At 33.2% G+C, this 21,467-nt stretch overlaps 1 protein-coding gene across 1 annotated transcript in view; it reads right to left on the reverse strand.

Moving 5' to 3' along the window:
* LOC143228057 (orexin/Hypocretin receptor type 1-like) overlaps positions 1-21,467 on the reverse strand; it is a 63,613-nt gene that overhangs the window by 31,193 nt on the left and 10,953 nt on the right. The window contains exon 2 of the mRNA XM_076459396.1: positions 16,357-16,788. Within this exon, the coding sequence (XP_076315511.1) occupies positions 16,357-16,788 (432 nt within the window). The remainder of the gene's footprint in view (positions 1-16,356; positions 16,789-21,467) is intronic.

Genomic DNA, 21,467 nt, shown 5'->3' on the forward strand with positions numbered 1-21,467 from the left:
ATCTGTGCGACACTTATAGATTTATCCTCCAATACTTTCTCTACAAGTACTATTCTTACCTAGAAGACAGTTACTGCTCACGACAACTTTGTTCATCAGGACGATTTTTGCTGAATTCATTTCTATAAAAGAATATGTCTAGTCGTTTTACTGGAGCGTTTAACTGGGTTGAAACTTAGCATTTGTGATGTTTTAGTATCAATATTTCACAAACATGATAATTATGGTGGTTTGATTATATTATTCTGTAGAAATGTTAAGAGTAGGAGTTCATATTTTCTGAAGTACTGGTGACGTAAATACCAGACTTCGTCACAGTGACCACTTAATTTCTGGAGTACATTACTTATTCGAAGAATTAAATTCGTTTGAGTTTTTAACCGTGAAAAGCATCTGATCTTCTATAATTTATCAGCTAGCAAAATGTACCATCTGTATTGTTATCCAAGTCTTCATCAAATACGACTTTCACTTTAGACTAGAATATTTCTCATTGGCTTGTGATTCGAAATAAAAAAATTACATGAATCATTAATTTTGGAAGTCCTTTTAAACAAGCTCACAAACTGTTTTCTTGCTCAAAAACATTTCCTCTTTAACTGATAGGTTAAATTAACTTATATATACAAACATAAAGATATTTATCGAGAAACATAACCTCTTCTGGTATATCATTAACATAACGCTGTAATTACCAGTTCGTTGTTTATAAATAGGAGGATTTTAGGTAAATATTCAATATTTGAATAAAGTGACGAAAATGCTTGTGGTTTCTTTGAATCTTTTTTTTTTAAGTTTAGTAGCATGGATTTATTTCTAAAATATATAACATTAAACAGATAGAAAGAGGATATGGAGATAATATAAAAGAAACTAAAACTATCGAGAATAGAAGCAATGTATGGACCTTGTGTAAGAAATTAAACTATCGAGAAGAGAAGCAATGTATGAGGCTAGTGTAAGAAACTAAAACCAATGAGAATAGAAGCAGTGTATGGACCTAGTGTAAGAAATTAAACTATCGAGAAGAGAAGCAATGTATGGAGCTAGTATAAGAAATTAAACTATCGAGAAGAGAAGCAATGTATGGAGCTAGTATAAGAAATTAAACTATCGAGAAGAGAAGCAATGTATGGAGCTGTGTAAGAAACTAAAACCAATGAGAAGAGAAGCAGTGTATGGACCTAGTGTAAGAAATTAAACTATCGAGAAGAGAAGCAATGTATGGAGCTAGTGTAAGAAACTAAAACTATCGAGAAGAGAAGCAATGTATGGAGCCAGTGTAAGAAACTAAAACCAATGAGAATAGAAGCAGTGTATGGACCTAGTGTAAGAAACTAAAACTATCGAGAATAGAAGCAGTGTATGGAGCTACTGTAAGAAACTAAAACTATCGAGAATAGAAGCAGTGTATGGAGCTAGTGTAAGAAACTAAAACTATCGAGAATAGAAGCAGTGTATGGAGCTAGTGTAAGAAACTAAAACTATCGAGAATTGAAGCAATGTATGGAGCTAGTGTAAGAAACTAAAACTATCGAGAATAGAAGCAATGTATGGAACTATCGAGAGTGAAAACCAAGAAGCAATCAACATCATTTGGTAACATTTTTCGCATGGTAAAACATGTTTTAAGTAAGGTGTATCGCTGATCAAATAACTTATTTCAGTAATAATGAGTTTGATTCCCTGTCCAGCTTCGGTTTTCATCATTACTTGATATATATATAATACACATACAGTGCAGTTCTACCTATCTGTTTGTATATAATTGCTAACCTAAATCGTTATAAGACAGTGTAACTAATATTAACTAGTCAAAGTAGTACGAAAATTGGTTTTACACCAAATTAATCTTACACTAAAGTAGCCCCACGTGATTCAACGGCAAGTCTGATTGTCCTTGACGCAAAAATCTGGTTTCGATCCCTGTAGCTGATATAGCTCGGTAACCAATTGTGTATCTTTTTGTTTAACAACATATGGTGATGTGTTGATAAAATGTAACTTCTATATACATTTCTAAGAGAATTATGTTTTTGTGCTGTGTATGTTAAATTCATGGCTTAGTTTGTATAAAAGTGGGAGCACATATACCAAGTTAGGAAACCTTATGTACAACACACCACATGCACTAAAATATTTTAACCTTCACACACACACAATAACAAAGATCCGGTACAGCGTTTTTATTATTGCTTATTGTTGTAGTACTGATAAAGTAATCAAACATGTGAAGGCTTATAGGTCAAATATATAGACATTTACGTTTTGTGAAAAACTGAAGAAATAAAAAAAAAATTACTATAAAGTGTATTATTTATAGTTTGGATACTTAAATTAAGATATTACGGGTTTCAAAACGAAATGTTCTTGTCTAATCAACCTCAACGCAAACATTTTTCTTATATTAATAATTTGTTAAAAGGAGATCTTTGTTGTGACTAAAGGTAGAGACTCATATCTACGAATTTAATTAACAAACAGATGTGTTAGCCAACTAACACACTGCAGCATTAAGTGTAATTTGGTTTCAGTTTTCATTTTTTCAAGAAAACCTCCGTTTTACTGTCACAAGTATAATAAATAGACTAATGTAGAATTAAATGAACGTGCAAGTGAACGGCAAGTCTACGGATTTACAACGCTAAAACTAGGGGTTTGATTCCTTTTTGTGGACACATCAGGTAGCCCGATGTGGCTTTTCTAAAAAAAAAAAAACAATGCTTATTTCTATCATGATTTAGTTGAAACCGAAAACGAAAGGGAAGAAAAAGTAGTTCATGTGCATACTGGATGGGACCATGAAATGTTAACGAAAAACATTATCTGTTCTATAGTGAAGAGATTGTAATGATGAAGACGTTTTATTGGTAAATTTTCTCCATAGGAAAAATTTTATATTAATTCTATGCTTTACATCAGTTTCGTTTCCCGTAAATATTGTTAAAAAAACCTAAAACATTAACACTAAGATATCTGTTCTTATTCTGGACTTTTCATTGTTATTGTTTTTTATCACTTCGAGTTTGCATCTTCAATCATTTAGTGCGTTTATATCACTTAAGGTATTGCAAGACTCTTAGTTTAACGATCTAAATTCTAAACCTGCATTTTATAAGTGCAAGAGAATAGAACAATGAATTACAGTATTCTTCATTTTTAAGTATACCATGGTGAATCTGTCTTTAGAAGTTTCGTAAAAATTCTTTTAAGATCTAGTGAAATATGTTTTGTGGTATATATATATATATATATTTAAATTTGATTTTATTAATTTTTACAAAAGATTAAATACGTAATGTTAAACCAGTTTTAAATACACAAATAAGTAAGTCTAGGTACGATCCATTCCACTGTGGCTTGTTTGTAACACAATCGATATAAAGTCGCAGTGGAATTGGTTGTATCAGAACTATCGTTTGATATTGTTTATCGTTATATTAGTAATGTAATACCACCGAAAACCCTGCTTTTGGGAGGGGTATATAAAAGCCCTTTCGACGCAAAATATTCATACACTCAGAACATAAAGATGTTTCCAGATTTGGGATTTAGAATTCTGAAGACAGGGTTATTCTTTGTATTTAATATCATTCGAGAACAAAGATATAAGGGATCAACTTGGGGTACCAGGATTATATACAAAATAATTTTCCAAGAAGTTTCACCACACTCGTGGTAAATAGAGCTTGGCATTTTGTAACATGTGAGAATCCACATGCCAAATGTTAGTGACAGATGCCGTACATTAATCAAATAGGATCATAGTTTGGAAAGACAACGCAAGTCACGTACGCAAGTTGCTTCAGCGACATATTTATTCAACCGTTGCATATCTCAAGCAGTAGTAGGGTGAAATGATTATTTACGCTATACGAAGTTGACTGTGGACTTCTTTGCACTTTCAAGCTATCGTTATACTAATTAGATAGCATATGGAAAGCAAGTAGGGAAAGAGGGGCTGCTTTGGACAAGTTATAAGGAAAACTTTAATTTTAATCACTCATATCCTAGGAAACTATTTGGTTTGCTGCTTTAGCACTTTGATGTATTTAGTAAGTCAATCTCTTCCCTAATTAAATAAACAGTTTTGTTACTTTTATCCAGAAATATTCATCAGTTGGTTGATTTTAGTATGAGTCTGACGTATTAAACTGAAAAAGGTGGTATTTATAAATAGAAATTTGCGATATAATTTGGGGTGATTAGCTTAACTGAGAAAGCTAATTAAATCAACTATGTAAGGACATTTTTACTGAGAAATTATTTGCTATATCACTAAACTTGTTGATTACAGTAAAATAGTTAAACTAAGAAACTTGTAATTTAGCTGGACGGTTTGTAAGATGAACATTAGGTTGAACTTATAAACAAAAAGCAAGAATAACGGGAGAAAAGGTAAGTCGAGTTTTCTTGAATTTAAAACTGGCCTCAAAATTTCTCGAATACCTAAATACACTTTCTTCTTAGGCTTACTCACTAGCCTCAGGTGGTTCAGCGGTAAATATGAAACCTTATAATAAAAAAAAAAACAGGTTTCGATACTCATGTTGCGTCGAATATAGAGAGCTTTGCGGTTAACAACAAAATAAATATCTATACAGCATAGTAGGTACTCGACTTACAATCTCTTTATTGGAAATTCGAATATTATCATCAAACATAAACACCTTTTTGGCCGTGTATACATTATAATATGATGGTTAATCCTACTCGTCGCTAATAAAAGAGTGCCTAAAACGTCTGTGGTGGGTGGCGTTGACTATCTAATTTATTTCTAGTCAATCGCTTTTAAATTAGAGACTGCAGATCGTCTTTGGGGAGGTTTTCGAAATTCATCAAACAAACGAATTTACTATAGTAACGTTGTCAGCTGTATTTCCAACAGCATAATTATTAAGTAGTGAATTAAGACACGTGTACTATTCTGTGTGATTGGCTTCTAATTTGGTCTAGTGGATAGCCACGAAGTGATAGATTCCTTGTGTTTTACTATATCAAATAGCCGCCTACTGATAGATCCCTTGTTTCTAACTCTATCGAATAGTCGTTAGAGGCAGACCCATTGTATTTTCTTTTTGCAATAAGAAGATAAAATGTATAAGTAAGAAATGAAACTTTTATGATCTGAAAATTTATTCTTATGTTTGAAAACATTCCTTATTCTAAAATTAGTTTCCAAAATCAAAATATATGTAAATTGGACAGTGCTCTTATTTCTTAAAACTATCTATATTTCAATACGTGCCAAAGTTTTAGTAAAGAGTGAAAGTGTCTTAAAATATTAAATTGAATTTCATGTTTAATTTAAGCAAGCTTGTCTTAATTGTATATTTTGTAAACTCCTTTAGTGATTTCTTTGGATTGTGTTAAAATATTTTACTGTGTACAAAGTTTCTATGTTTCATTAAGTCCTAGTAGAACTTACTTTAGTTTTAACACACAAATATTTTCTGCATTTAGCTCATGTCACTTGATAGATTTAATTAAAGGTGGTGTCATTACGGATTTCTAAATGGCTGAATTTTTCAGTTTTCGTAATACTTCAGCTGAATTGAAATATGTGTACATGTTGCCACATTTGTATCAGTTAGCCATATAGTAATTTTAACTGCTTTAACTATCACATAAAGTTATGTATTTCTTAGTTTCATACCCTTTCGCGATGTTCAAGTTTCCTTTGTGCACCAGACATAACAACAATAGGCAGTTCATGGAAACTGATTCGTATGACTCGTTTCAAACCTTTCCACACAAACTTGGGTCAGATTGATATCACTGGTTAGAATGTTCGGACTTCATGGTTTGCATATTTGTTTGTTTTTGAAATTAATGCAAAGCTACACGAGGGCTATCTGCGTTTGCCGTCCCTAATTTTAACAGGGTAAGACTAAAAGAAAAGCAGCTAGTCATCACCACTCATCATTATAACGTACTCACGCTAAAAGGGTTAACATGTTTGTTGCGACGGTTATTTTATTCCGCGTGACTGCAAGCCGAGCGCTCTAACCACCTGGTCGTGCCAGTACTAACAGATCAAACTTGAAAAAAAAAAGATTTAAAACAGACCAGTGGTTCTCCCTCCGACTCCTGGAGGATGTACTAACAGGTCTGGTTCTCGGCAGTTGTCAGTGGAAAAGTAGGATCGTATACTAGAGAGCAGTTGTAAGATGATGAAAGTTTCGAAATTTCTTTCAACACGTCACAAGCTCAAAAGTCTGAGTGCACCTCTGGTCACTTCTATCGTTGTCTGGTAGTGTCTCTGCCCATGCTGTTTGCTGGCATGCACTCACGGCGTCGTTTCTGAGACTTGCGATATGTCACAGACAAGAATTTATAACTGAAGCTAGAAGATTTATTTCACAGCTTGATGTTGAATCTCTACTCTAAACGTAAGACGTCTTGGGCAACAGTGGCGACAAATGCATTCGATTAAGACCTTATGTATAATATCATATTTTTGAGACAGAATCACTTGAAATTTTAGTGTGAATCAACAGTAAATGATAACAGTATCGAACTGAGTTTAAGTCGCCGAAAGTGGAAGTAGTTGCAATAACATGAACAATGTGATTAACACCCAATATAACCGTTTTTAGAAACATGTGATCACTTACATGATTTTTGTTCCTTCAGTTGTTATAGATGTTGAAGCTGAAAGTGTGTGTTTTCTTATAGCAAAGAAAACTTATAGCAAAGATATATTGGGCTATCTGCTGAGCCCACTGAGGGGGATTGAGCCCCTGATTGTAGCGTTGTAAATCCGTAAACTTACCGCTGTACTAGTGGGGGCCGAAGCTGAAAGAGCACCTTATAAATTAACACATATTTCTTGTTGTTAAAACCCATTTTATTTTTCGCAGCAATATTTATGAAGAAATTAATTGTGCCAGTATATGATTTAGTTTGAACGCAATATCGCAGTTTTGTTCATTATGACGATAGTGACTTAAAGAGTGTTCTTGACAATACTGTTGATATGCTTCGGGCAAAGTAGCTCTTTCTCTTCGTTAATGCGGTATAGATTTCAAATCAATTGTACGTAGAAGTAGATTTTTAAGTCTGTCCTTTGGTTAAATATTGTTTGTTTGGAAATTCTCACAAAACTACACGAGGGCTATCTGCGCTAGCCATCTCTAATTTAGCAGTATAAGACTAAAGAGAAGGAATCTAGATATCACTATCAACCGCCAACTCTTGGGCTACTCTTTTACAAACGAATAGTGGAATTGATTATAACGTTATAACGCCCCACAGTTGAAAGGGCAAACATGTTTGATGTAACAAAGATTCGGACCCACGACATTGAAAGTCAGTCGATCTGGACCGAAATGGTAAATACGAAACTTTTAATACGCTATTTTTATGTAAGGTACAAATTCTCGTCCAAGCACGTTTAATTCAAGCTGCTTTTATTAAGTATCCTCCGACAAAATAATCCGTCATAATTTTCACCCAAAGCAGAACAAAGTTCGTTTAACAAAAACATGAGAATTTCTTAAAAAATTGCCGAGCGTAATTTGTCTTAACTGTAAATCGAAAGAGTTATTGCTGTTGTCCCATTTTCACGGAAATACATTTCATAATTTTGGGCTTTCTGTGCGCGATAAATGTAGCGATCAAATCCCATTCTTTGATAATGTAAAAGTATCCCCGCAATTGGTTGTGGTTGCTGTAGAGTAGCTGTCTTTTCATTATATTTAGTCAACTGCTGGTATAACTGTCAGTTTAGAGAATTATAACGCTAAAATCAGGGGTTCGATTCCCCTCGGTGGACTCAGCAGTTAGCTTGATGTAGCTTTACTATAAGAAAACACACATTTTAGAACGGATATGCACATACAGTTTTTGAATAGTTTCGCGCAAACAAGTCTAAAGAAATAAACGAAATTTTAAACTGATATTTGGCTTACCTTTAAAGATGTAGTTTCCTCAAAGATACATTATGTTATTTATGTGAAAATAGTATTTATATTTATATTTATTAAAATAACACATAGGAAAGTACATCATCATATATACGTCTTTAAGAATTCACTAAATCAAGCATTGACTTAGTTTTAAAATTCCATTATTTAGCAAGCCGATAACCACGTGGATAATAAAAGGTCATTAATGTAATTTTCGTCTAGCGAGTTACAATTTTACCATTCTTTTCAACTCGACGGAAACGATTAAAAGTACTATGCTTAGCTGAAAATACATTAATAATAAAATATTGTTTTAAAAAAATGTTTTCTGTGTCTTCTATTGTAAGTTTTTATTTTCGGATATAATATATTTTATACGTTTTAATAGAAGCGGGTTAGTCTCACAAAATATAAAGTTCAAGTCCATGTTTTATTAATGATCCGACTTTGTACCATCAGTTTATTTCGCAGAACTCTATATATTTTATATTCCTCTCTGTATCTATGTGTATGTTTGCATCTATTAGTACACTTATTTCTGGATCGTTTCATCTGTAACAAGTTAACGCAGCTACAGAGAAGTGAATTCCGGAAAACATGTTAACATTACTATATGGAGAAAACACCTTTTTTTTTCCTTTCAATGACAGTTAACCATTTTTATTCGTTCTGATTTAACTATTTATTTATTAAAATAAATCGTGTACTTCTTTTTCTTGTATTTATATCGTTACTTTCGTGATCAAACGCGATCTTGAACCATAATAAGCTGCCGAAATCCCTACGTAAATGGTGCGGAGAAAAAACTCGTACAATATTATCGCAAACAAAACTTGAAGCACAGAACATTTTTATACGTTTCAAAATTCAAGTCGGAAATATGAGAAGTTTGTAAGTAAAAACAAAATGTTTCAATAATTACATAGCGATTCAGTAAAAATCTCAAATTTGCGAAAAGTGAGTAAAATAATTAAAATATAACTATCTGAGGAGAAGTAATAATTGTAAAATAAAGATGGAAATTATAGGCACGACGAAACTTCTGAATGATTTCACAGCTGCGTTTTGTAAGTAAAAACTCCTTTTGTGGATATCGATTTTTTCTTTAAAACTAAATTTTCCTTTTTTTTTCCTGATTTTCCTCCCATAAAATACCTTCAAAACATAAAATATGTAGTTTTTAAGTATGATCTACAAGTGTTTTAAAACTCATGTTGTATACCGTCGCTAAAATTAGTTTCAATATTTCAAATGAGCTTTCAATTTGCTCCATTTTACAGTTTAAAAAATCAAATTAAAATAGCTTCTGATGTTACTTTTGTCACTGATGATTTTACTAGTTATTAATGGGTTCAATTATTTTGTTTTTCTTACTTCTTTTCTGATAAATACAGAAACAGGATGAAGTTTTTCGTTTTGGATAGTTCGATCTAAAACGACCAAGTTCAAAGTAAATAGGCTTTGACTAAAATTATTTGTTGTTAGAAACACTGTAAAATAAATCTGTTTTTGTACTCATGCGCTCACGTTAAAGAACTCTCTCTATATATATATATAAACATGAAAACAGAACAATAAGATGTCAAGTCTTGTTGTGCGGCTTGCCTTTGTCCAGGGTTGTTTATGAGGAACGGAATTCTCTTATCCTGTCTAATTCAGTGACGCGTTGCAATTTCAAGAAGAGACTGAGTCTCGTATTTAAATTTTGGCCAAATTTACATTTTTATTGATGAGCAAAAACTACAAAACTTAAGGACAATCTAGTTGTTGAATTGCTAATGAGAAGCAGAAGGACGTATATAATTATTGGGTCTTAAAGAAATCATCCATGTTTAAATTCTTTTCAAAATTTTATCTCTAAACATTTTCAATTCAAGCTTTAAGTACAATTCTAGCCATGCAAATAATAGAATTGATCCTTGATTGTTTAATATATGAAAGTCAGCACGATATATTATAAAAATTGTATTGATATTGTGAGAAGAAACATGTCATTGACAAGATAGGCAAGTTATTAAAGTAAGTATATGGTTTCTCAATTCTAAAAGTACTCGCAAGGCTTCTCAAAAACATCCATTTAGTAGGTAATTATGTGTTCTTTCACAATATAAGAGCATCATACACATTGTCCCACAATCATTCCGCAACTTAGCAGAGAGAGAGCTAAAATAATTTAAGAACTCACCTATAAAATAATCTACAATAATTAATAAGCTAGTATAAATATATCAATGAAGAAGCTCAAATTTCTTAAATTGTGTTCATCTCAAAACCGTAATGAAATAAAATACCTTCATTCTTCCCGACGTACAAAAGATTCATTACTTCGTATTTAAAAAATCAAACAACAAAGAGAAATCTCATAGTCCTTTTGTATTTCCTCTATATATCTACTATGTTGATTATAAGGACAGGCGTCACAACTTACTATTGTAAAGGAAAAAAAACTGTTTTTTATGTACATTTTGCATACTTTATTGTAACGAACTTTACGTAAACATTACATATATAGATAGCTCTTTAAAACCTTTTTTTATTAGATTATTCAAGTCGCATTCAGTGTATTATAAATTAGTTAAAGAGTTGAAATAGGATATAAAATTTTATTAATAATTTCCACTACTCTAACAAAAATAAATTGAAAGCGGTCTCAATAGGTAGCGCGATATAACTAAAAAAAAGGGTATTTGTTAAAAATAAATAACAGCAAAAGAATTGTAAATTTATTTTAAAATTTTGACAACATTGCGGGCCAAGGATTTTTCATCAAGTGGAGCCTAAAATTGTTATGAAGATTAAACGTGAAAAGGAAATTCCATTGACAATAACAAAGTAAAGAAGTGAACAAATAAAATTTTATCAAATCTACATAAATTGCTGTAAAAATGTTTTTGTTTGGAAAAATCAAACACTATAGTAACATACCATGTTATTCGTTACGATACACAATAAATTAGTAAAGTTAACTAAATTATAGAGAATAAAAAAGTACGTCAACGTAATTTGAAATCGGAATAAGAAAGTCAATCAGAATTTTCATTTTTTACAGATTAATGATCAGATTAAACACTTGACACTGATTTTTTCAACTTAATAGATAAAAGTTTAGTTTATTTGTTTTGAATTTCGCGCAAAATTACACGAGGGCTATCTGTGCTAGCCGTCCTAATTTAACAGTGAAAGACTAGAGGAAAAGCAGCTAGTTATCACCACTCACTGGTAAATCTTGGACTAGTCTTTTACCAACGAATAGAAGGATTGACCGGGACCATATAACGCCCACACGGCTGAAAGAGCGAGCATGTTTGGTGCGACGGGGACTCGAACCCGCGACCCTCAGTTTTCCAGTCGTGTGCCTTAATCACCTGGCCATGCCGAGCCGATAGATAAGAACTTGGACTGGACGAAAAAAATACAACAAAAACAGCAAAGACGAATGAATGATAAGAGTGTGTGTTTGTGTGTTTTTCTTATAGCGAAGCCACTTCGGGCTATCTGCTGAGCCAACCAAAGGGTATCGAACCTCTGATTTTAGCGTTGTAAGTCCTTGGACTTACCACTGTACTAGCAGGGTGCATGAATGGTCAGTAAACTGATGTGTAGATCGAGAGAGATACTTGGAATATTCTGAACATTTTCTTTTTATATTTGAAAACAGTAGCTTAGAAGTCAGACTGTGCATTTGTTGGACAAGTGCTAATGAAATCACAGATAAACCGCTTTATTAGAAATAGCATTTTAAACACACTTAAAAGCATGAACGAAGTGTCAACGAAGTAAAATTATTGGCATCAATCCGCACAAAGGTTTAGTAAGTTATATTATGCCGTTACGTGTATACCATGTCTACACATGCTTTATCTGACGAACATACATTTTGTTAATAGTTTTGCAGCGTAGTTTCCATTACTGTAGGCTCCATTGTATGGCTGTCATGTTCAAAGATTATGTTTGGTTTGTTTTTAATTTCTTGCAAAGCTATAGAAGAGATATCCGCGCTACGCTGTTCGTAATGTAACAGGGATAGACTAGAAGGAACGCAATTAGTCAAAAACACCCAGTGTTAAGTCTTGTCATTCTACCAATGCATTACAGTATATGTGGCTGTCACTTGAGTTGCTGGTTTGAATATCCAAAATTAGAATATGTAACCTACTGAGCTTTCTTTAACGTTTCATACAAACTTTTATGTTATAACAACGATTACAATTTGTTTATAATGTAGAAAACTGGCAAACATCTCACAGGAACCCCTATTGAAACTACTGAGTGTGTTTTCTTAAAACAAAACCACATCGTGCTATCTGCTGAGCCCACCGAGGGGAATCGAATCCCTGATTTTAGCGTTGTAAATCCGGAGACATACTGCTGTACTAGCGGGGGGGCTTTGAAAAAACAATATATCCGTTTTACTGAGGATAAAACGTTTCTGTTCCTTATGGAGACATGTAAGGCTTGAACTAATTTGTGCTGTATAATGCCATGCTTTGTTGACAGTTCTTCACAAAATGAACTTTGATCTAGTGACAATATAAGAATAACTTATAATGTAGTGTTGTGACACCACGGACAAAGTGTTTAAAACTTACATATTTCTTTTACTGCCAATCACCAAGTTGTATTTAACACTTAAATGCCATCAATGGTGGCCAAGCATGGCCAGGTGGTTAAGGCAGCCGACTCTTAATCCAAGGGTCGCGGGTTCGCACTCCTGTCGCACCAAACATGTTTGCTCTTTCAGCCGTGAGGGCGATGTATTGTGACGGTCAATCCCACTATTCGTTGGTAAAAGAGTAGCCCAAGAGTTGGCGGTGGGTGGTGATGACTAGCTGCCTTCTCTTTAGTCTTACACTGCTAAATTAGGGACGACTAACACAGATAACCGTCAAGTAGCTTTGTGCGAAATTGAAAAACAAACAAACAAACATAATAGTGTCATATAACGATGGTCAATAGAATATGAATATGATCTACGATAAAATAAAATAGTTCCTGGTCAGTGTCATGTGACAATACCTAAGGATGGCTATTAGAATGACAAAGGTCAACAAAAGACAAAGTAATTCCATTACAGTGTAATGGGACAGTCTCTAATGATGGTTAGTATAATATGATTATGATAAACGATGAATGAAGTAGTTTCTGGTCAGTGTTATGTGACAATACCTAATGATGGCTATTAGAATGACCAAAAAAAGCTGTTCCAAGGTCTTACAGTACATTAAGTAACGTCCTTATTGAGAATAGGTAACCCTAACTACTATTACTAATCTTTGTAGTTGAACAGAAGTAAAATACTCCAAGTGTTCCGTTTTATTTATTCATTTGTTTTTTTTTCAGAGCATAGCTCTATTGGAATATCTAATGTGTCCAACGCGGGAAATCGAAACCCCGATTTTAATGTTGTAAGTCCGTAATCTTACGTAAAAGAGGACTTTTGTTTCATTAAAATTTCAAAATAACATTATCTATGTGTCATATTTGGAAACTATTGCTGAATACTTGGTCCTTTTAATTGCATTTTCTAACATTTTAAATCTGACTTTCTGAAGAAATATCTGTTCTGCTAAGAAGAAAACGTTTACTATGTCATCTTGAATAAACCTGCATTGAAGTCTGCGACGTATTATATTCTACTTACTTATTATTCAATTCTGAATTGCTTTTCTACAGGTTTTATTAGTAGATTCAAACAAGTTCTCGATTAAGTGATCCCATATTATGGACGTACGATTTCTTTATGAACCTTTGGCAATACTAAAGATGCTTAGTTATAACGACTAATTACAAATAACACGCGTAATTATGTAAGATGTGTTTATTTCGTACCATACGAACAACACAAAATCCCATTTTATAATAGCATATATCGAACTCCCGTAGAAAGACTTTTAAAAATATTTTAAATAGAAATACATTGGTGGCGCTATCAAATAAGCATAATTAACAGAGCTAACACGATACCGTTATGCAGCTTTTCTGTTTGTTTAGAATTTCGCGCAAAGCTACACTAGGGCTATCTGCGCTAGCCATCCCTAATTTAGCAGTGTAAGACTAGAGGGAAGGTAGCTTGTCATCACCACCCACCGCCAACTCTTAGGCTACTATTTTCCCAATGAATAGTGAGATTTATCGTCACATTATAACGCTCTAACGGCTGAAAGGGCGAGTGTGTTTGGTGTGACGAAAATAAGAACCTTCGACACTCAGATTACGAGCCGAGGTCCTTAACTATTATGCAATATGCCCAAGTTACTTCTCATTCCCGTGGGTGAGTCTTTTACTTGGCGTTGCATTTATTATCTTTTTTTCAAAAAATGGTTATTTCTCATTGAAGTAATTGGAATATATTTTGTAACGGAAAAATAAAATATTATACCTGTTATTCTTGATTCCTTTATTATTAAAGTAGATATAAAGGTAAGAGTTGACAGATCTTTTTATTTCGAGATTTTGTTTAATAGAGCTACACAATGGACTAATTGCACTCTACTGAACGCAGGGATCGAGTCCCGAATATATGGTATTACAACTTGCAACTTTAATTGGTGAGAAATATTTTATTGATGAAATGATTTTTAAGTTTACTTGTTAGTTGATTGCAAACTTCACCTCACTTGCAAAATTATTCTTCCAGTTTACTTTCATTTAATATAAAATTCATCATTTCATTTGTATTACAATCAGAATGAGAACTTCATGCTTTCAAGCTAAGTTGGTTACTAGGTTACATCAGCTAGAATGAGATATTTATCTTGCTTTCAAATCAAGGGGATTACCAGTTTACTTGTAATTAGAATACACCTTAATTCTACTTTCAGATTAAGCAGGTTACCAGTTTATTTGTAATTAGAATACACCTTCATTCTACTTTCAGATTAAGCAGGTTACTAGTTTACTTGAAATTAGAATACACCTTCACTCTACTTTCAGATTAAGCAGGTTACCAGTTTACTTGTAATTAGAATACACCTTCATTCTACTTTCAGATTAAAGTTACCAGTAATTAGAATACACCTTCATTCTACTTTCCAGGTTACTTAGTACTTTCAGATTAAGCAGGTTACCAGGTTACTTGTAATTAGAATACACCTTAATTCTACTTTCAGATTAAGCAGGTTACCAGTTTACTTGCAGCTACAATGGGGCTTTCATTTAACTTTTTTATTAAGCGTATTTTTCAATTTAGTCCTGTCTAAGATGTTTGAAGTTCTTAAAAATCATACGCAACGCCAAGCGAATTATTTCAGTTTCCTGTAGGTCAAATGGTTATTTTGTCTTACACTCATAGGAACTTTACTTTAAAAGAGCTTAAGCTTATAAGCAGATCAAGCGAGATCTTAAGTTTACTTCTAGATAGAATGGGCCTTTAAAAGTGTTTGCAGGTCAAGGAGTTTCTTCTTTAGACAAACTCATTATGCAATTTACTCAAGGTGTTCTAATACTATGGAGCACTTTATTCAACATCACGGATGGTAAAGGGGATCTTCAACACAATTACTGACGCATTGGATTCTTCAGGTTAAAGAATAAGTTATTGTACTTACTTCTAAGCATTTTGTTTTATTTTATTAAGATCATTGATTTACCTAAGTAATTTTTGTTAACAGCTTGTTATAATAACTGTATACCGGAGAAACCTCTGTTTTTTTTATTGATAAGATATTTTGTCTATATTTCCCACTAGTCACATGTCTAAATAAGATAAGAATTAAATATATTTGATACACTATAATTTTGTACTCAGCTTATCTGCAGATAAAACAACAAGTTATTGACTAATTCGGTTCTCTAAGTTGTATTTAGTTAAAGCAAAGACTTGCCTGTAGATAAATAACCGAGATAGATATTGGTAGAGTTCTATAAACTGCGCTTACTTACAATATAGACTTACCTGTAGATTAACGACAAAGTTACACTTTGCGTCATTCTTTAACTTATACTCAGGTACAGCAGTCACTTACCTGTATTTGTTTGTTTGTTTTTGAATTTCGCACAAAGCTTCTCGAGGGCTATCTGTGCTAGTAGTCCCTAATTTAGCAGTTTAAGACTAGAGGGAAGGCAGCTAGTCATCACCACCCACCGCCAACTCTTGGGATACTCTTTTACCAACGAATAGTGAGATTGACCGTCACATTATAACGCCCCCACGGCTGGGAGGGCGAGCATGTTTGGTGCGATGGGGATGCGAACCCGCGACCCTCAGATTACGAGTCGCACGCCTTATTACGCTTGGCTATGCTGGGCCCACTTACCTGTAGACGAACAATCAAGTTACATATCAGTTGAATTATCTAAATTAAATGTAGCTACAGCAGCAACTTACCAGTAGATGCACGACCAAATTACTCAAATGTTAAGTTCATATAGATATATATAGTTATACTTTAAACATTATGTCATTTTCCTAATGTATCTAAGAATCAACAATAAATTTCTTACTCACTTGTAAATAAACTACCAGCTTACACATTACTGATCCGAAAAACCACGTTTCTGTGACATCCCACAGCACGGTTGGTGGCAGGCAGATGAGTATAACGAGGAAGTCAGCCACAGCCAAGTTGACGATGAAGTAATTGGTGACAGTCCTCATGGAGAGATTCCTGTATACAGAAAGACAGACCAAGGCATTTCCTACGAGTCCAACTACGAATACCGTCATGTGAAGGGAAATCAAAACCCACTCGTACGGTGTTGGAAAGATATATTCCTCAATTAATTCTATGTAGTCCTCATCTGGAATGCAGTAAAGATTTGTGCAGGTCTCATTGATGTCAGTTAAATTGTCTTCTTTGGTTCCGTTAGAATTAACTGCTAAGCTCATGTCTGGCCAGGTCACAAAGTCTTCACCACTTAGATTTTCCATTCTGGTTGTCTATATTTACAACAACAACAAAAGAAAAAGAAAAACGTAGATGGAAAGTATGAAAATTAATTGAATATTGATCAAACTAACTACTTCAGTATTCACATATAAAACTACTCGTATCCCAGTATTCGTTAACGATTGAAAAATTGTTCATTATTATTGTTTTATTTATTAACTGAAACAAGTAGTAAAATAACCGAGATTTACTGTGCAGCAAAGAAACAAACTTTACAATATTATATAAATTTGAGACTAACATTAGTCTAACTACTTGAAGAGTTTACTTAAAGAATTTGTTACTTTTAAGTTATTCCCGAGAACAAAAACAGTATATAGATTTAAAGTTCTAACAAGATATCGTTAATGGACAGTATAGCAAGAAGTGATAAAAGTCTACATAATTTTTCTAAGTACACTGCCAATTAACTTTTTTATTGACTCAGGAAGTGTGTTCAGATAATAGTTTTAACAACAAACATGGACAGTTATTTATAATTTAATCTGTGTAGCTATTGTTTTTTTAAATCTCATATTAATTTGTTTTTTATAACAAGAAAATTATATCCTGTTTGTTTGTCAATATTTTCGATTTTAATGAAGAGATCTGTTCGTTGTCTAACAATACAGTACGAATTCTAATATACTGTAATTAATATCAAACATAATAGAATCGTGTTTTCGATTGGAATGGCGGTAACATGAGCCTGAATAGTTGCGGCGTTCAAATTTGGAACACTGTGATGATTATAAAAAATTGAAATAAAATGGTGACAAGGAACACAAATGAAGTAAGTATGCATAGTAGAGACGGCTGATATAGGTATAATAAAATTTTTATTTGAAAAGCACTAAACAAATAACAACGTTTCGGCCTCCTTGGGTCGAATGTCAGGTTGAGAATGAGATTTGTAAGACTGACCGTTGTTGATTATCTGTTGTGGATACACCACTAATGATAAAAGATGATAAGGGTATTGTAAATATTTAACCTATTATATGGTAGTTAAAATTAAGGAATAATTAATACAAATATAAATCTTTTCGTTGTATTTCAAATAACCACAGTATAACCATAGAGAACACTAACATATTAAGTTCTTAAAGAAACCATAGTAAACAAATTTAAAAGTATAAAAAACTCTTCTTATACAAGAACTTAAGCCCACATTAAGCCAGCTCCAAGTAGCAGTTTTATATCTGTACTAATTATTCCTTAATGTTAACTACCAAGTTACAGATTAAATATTTACAGCGCCTCCTATAATTATATACCTATCATTACTGACGTCTTCACGGCATGTGATCAATAATGGCCACTCTTTCAAATCTCATTCTCAACCTGATGATGGCATAAGGAGGTTGAAACGTTATTTGTGTTCTGATTTTCAAATAAAAGTTTTCTATACTCACATCATCCGTCTATAATATATATTGTTTTCAGCATTTTCTACAAAAACATTTGTTCAGCCTTACATTTATCAATTGGAGTCGATTTATTTTAGAAATAGGCTGTTAAAATTATATTTTAATCAAATCAGTAGTGGTTTTAGAATAAATGTTTCATTTTTATATATTATAAAATAGGTTGGACTCAAGTCTGACATTTCTAACATAAAATTAGAAGAGTATAATAGTTATAATTATATATATATATGTATATATACTTTCACATTTTATCTTAAACAGAAAACGGGAGCTCTGTAATAACATAGAGCTGTTTAACCTTTGAAGTTTTGTTATCAATGAAAGAATAATGAAAACGTAATTTACTTCAAATACACATACACACACAAATTCTTTTATTCATTCTTGTGTACAAGCAAAAAAATACAACAAACTTTTATAAGATGTCTGAAAAAGTATTTCATTTAACTGCATTAATTCTATATATAACAAAAACCATCTTACAAAACATTCTATCAATAGTTTGTAATTGTATGTTGTTTAATAACTCATAAGACAGAAAAAACATACAGACACACTCATACGCACATACAGTTGAGTCAATTTTGCTCATGTGAGCGCAAGTGTTTCATTATTGTTTGAATTATTTTTACACACTGAGTGATGTTTCACCAAAATTGTATTTCATGTTCTGTACGAAAACTTCTGTATTCTGTTTTCGTATTGTTGTCTGTAGTAGTCTGTTAAGCGTTTCTCAGTGGTCCCTTAAAATTGTCAATGTATTCTCTTATTATTTTGCAAACACGTAGTTATCGAGTAAGCATGGATGAAACTACGATAAATTCATACTGGATTTCAACCTACTTTCTAAATGTACAATAAAATAAACACATTATCCTGTCAATATATTTGGATTAAGAGACAAATTTACTCGTAGTATTACGTGCGATTTGCAGGATACTTTATACTTACAAAAGCTTTTCTGCAAACCAACAAAAATACGTTAAAAAGAATTACTCAAGGAAGTATTTTTTACTTATAAATAACAACAACACTCTATTCAATATATTTCAAATAAGGAATTTTATGTTTCGATTTCAAACTTTCAGAAAACACAAGTAAATTACTTGTTCACTAAGATAATATATTCTATTGAACTTTTCACACTCCGTAGATTATTTTGTTTTTCATCAAGACAAGCATTACTTAACTTCAGTGCTTTTTAGTGAATTCAAACAAATATATAATATCAGGTCTAATTTCGTTCTTCGAAGAATTTCCAATGCTTACACTACGGGTATCGATACGCGTTTCTAGCAGTGTAAGTCTGCAGACTGTGCCACTGGGGTGCGGAAATTTCCAAAAGAGAGGGTTCTGAACACGAAAATATACTATTTAAGGGCTTTTGGTGTACTGAAGTGTAGTAAAAGGTGAAACATATTGAGAAAATACCATTGCATTTCATTCAATAAACATGGAACGAGAGATAGAGTTAGCCTATAATCAAAGAAATACTGAAACGTTGAAGTAAAGCCTCATGAAAAATAAGTAGCCTTTGTTTCTAAAGAAATAAACAATGTTTTTTCGGCGACTTTTCCAGTTCGAGCAAAAGTTATTAATTTTAAGGCGTTCAGTGAGAAAAATCTCTTAATTAAAAATAAATAAAAAACTCTAAAAATACTGTCTACATATTCAGTGTCTACTTTATTAGGCACACCTATTTTTTAACGCAAATAGCCAAACAGTGAATCATGTGGCTGCAACTCATTATGTAAAGCATGTAGACATGGGCAAGAGGTTCAGTTATTGTTCGACTAAACAACAGAATGGGGAAGATTTGTGATATAAGCGATTTTGACCAGGAAATGATTATTCATGCCAGATGTGGTGGCTCCAACATTTCAGAAACTGCTGACCTTCTGGGATTTTCACGCACTACAGTCACTAGGGTTTACAGAGAATGGTGAGAAACGCAAAACATCCAGTGATCGGAAGTTCTGTGGGGGAAAACACCTTATTAATGAGAGATGTTAGAGGAGAACAGCCAGACTCGTTCAAGCTGACAAGAAGGCCATTAATACTCAAATGACCACTCCTTACAACAGTGGTGTGGGGAAGAACATCTCAGAACTCACAATGTATCAAACCTTGAAGCTGTTAAGCTACAGCAGCAAAAGACCACGCAGGGTTCTTTTCCTGTCAGCTAAGAACAGGAAGATGACGCTACAGTGGGCAAGGGATCACCAAAACTGGACGATTGAAGGTTGGAAAAACGTCGCCTGGTCTGACGAATCTGATTATCTATCTTGCCTTGTGTCAACGACACAGGCTGCTGGTGTAATTGTGTGGGGAATGTTTTCTTGTCACACATTAGGCTTTTTAATACCGATTGAGTATCATTTGAACGTTACAACGTACCCAAGCATTGTTGCTGATCATGTACATGTTCGTGGAACCAGCTTGAGATAATGCATGCTTTGTGAGATGGCGCATTATCCTGCTGGCATAAAAGTGCACTATTGGAAAGAGACTGGGGACTGTACAGATTATTGGAGAGCACCTTTGGGATTAGGTAAAACGGGAGGTTTTTACACTAGTAAATTTGTGTGGCTGACAAATCTGCAGGAACTGTATGACGCTATCGAGTCAGCATGGACGAAATTCCGTAAGGAATGTTTACAGCACTTTGTTGAATCCACGCCGCGAAGAATTCGGGCTGTTCTGGAGGAGAAATGGTGTCCTATTTGGTAAAAGATGGGTGTACTATATCATGCATAATTATTTTCAAACCTCTAGCACAAGGTTACGATACTTGCAGTTGGTTTGTAATCATGTGCTTCCACACCCTCGCCGATGGCGTAGAAGCAATCTTAAGGGCCAACAATGTTAAAAATACTGTTTTGATACTCACAGGGGAAACTGAACAACAAACAAGTAAAATGGCTACTTTACAATAAATCATTGGTTGACTGAAAGGCTGTTGGAGCTGAAATTCGAAATAGCACAGCTCAGATAGCCCTTTGTGTAGTTAGGAACTTAAAACCAACCAAACAGACAAAATTATCTGCCGAAAATCTTTTGCAATTACACGTGGGTGAAAGTAAAATTTTATTACCAATAAAGAAATTTATATTTAAATTTAACAGAACGTGAGGTTGCTTGTTGACTATTATTTTTAAGTTGATATCATTAAAATGTCTGGCTCTCAAAAAGAAAGGGAAATAAGCCTTATATGGGAACACACTTTAATTTTTACGCTTACTCATAATAACCAGGTATTT

The sequence above is a fragment of the Tachypleus tridentatus genome, chromosome 10 (assembly GCF_004210375.1).
Source record: "Tachypleus tridentatus isolate NWPU-2018 chromosome 10, ASM421037v1, whole genome shotgun sequence".
NCBI classification, from domain to species: domain Eukaryota; kingdom Metazoa; phylum Arthropoda; class Merostomata; order Xiphosura; family Limulidae; genus Tachypleus; species Tachypleus tridentatus.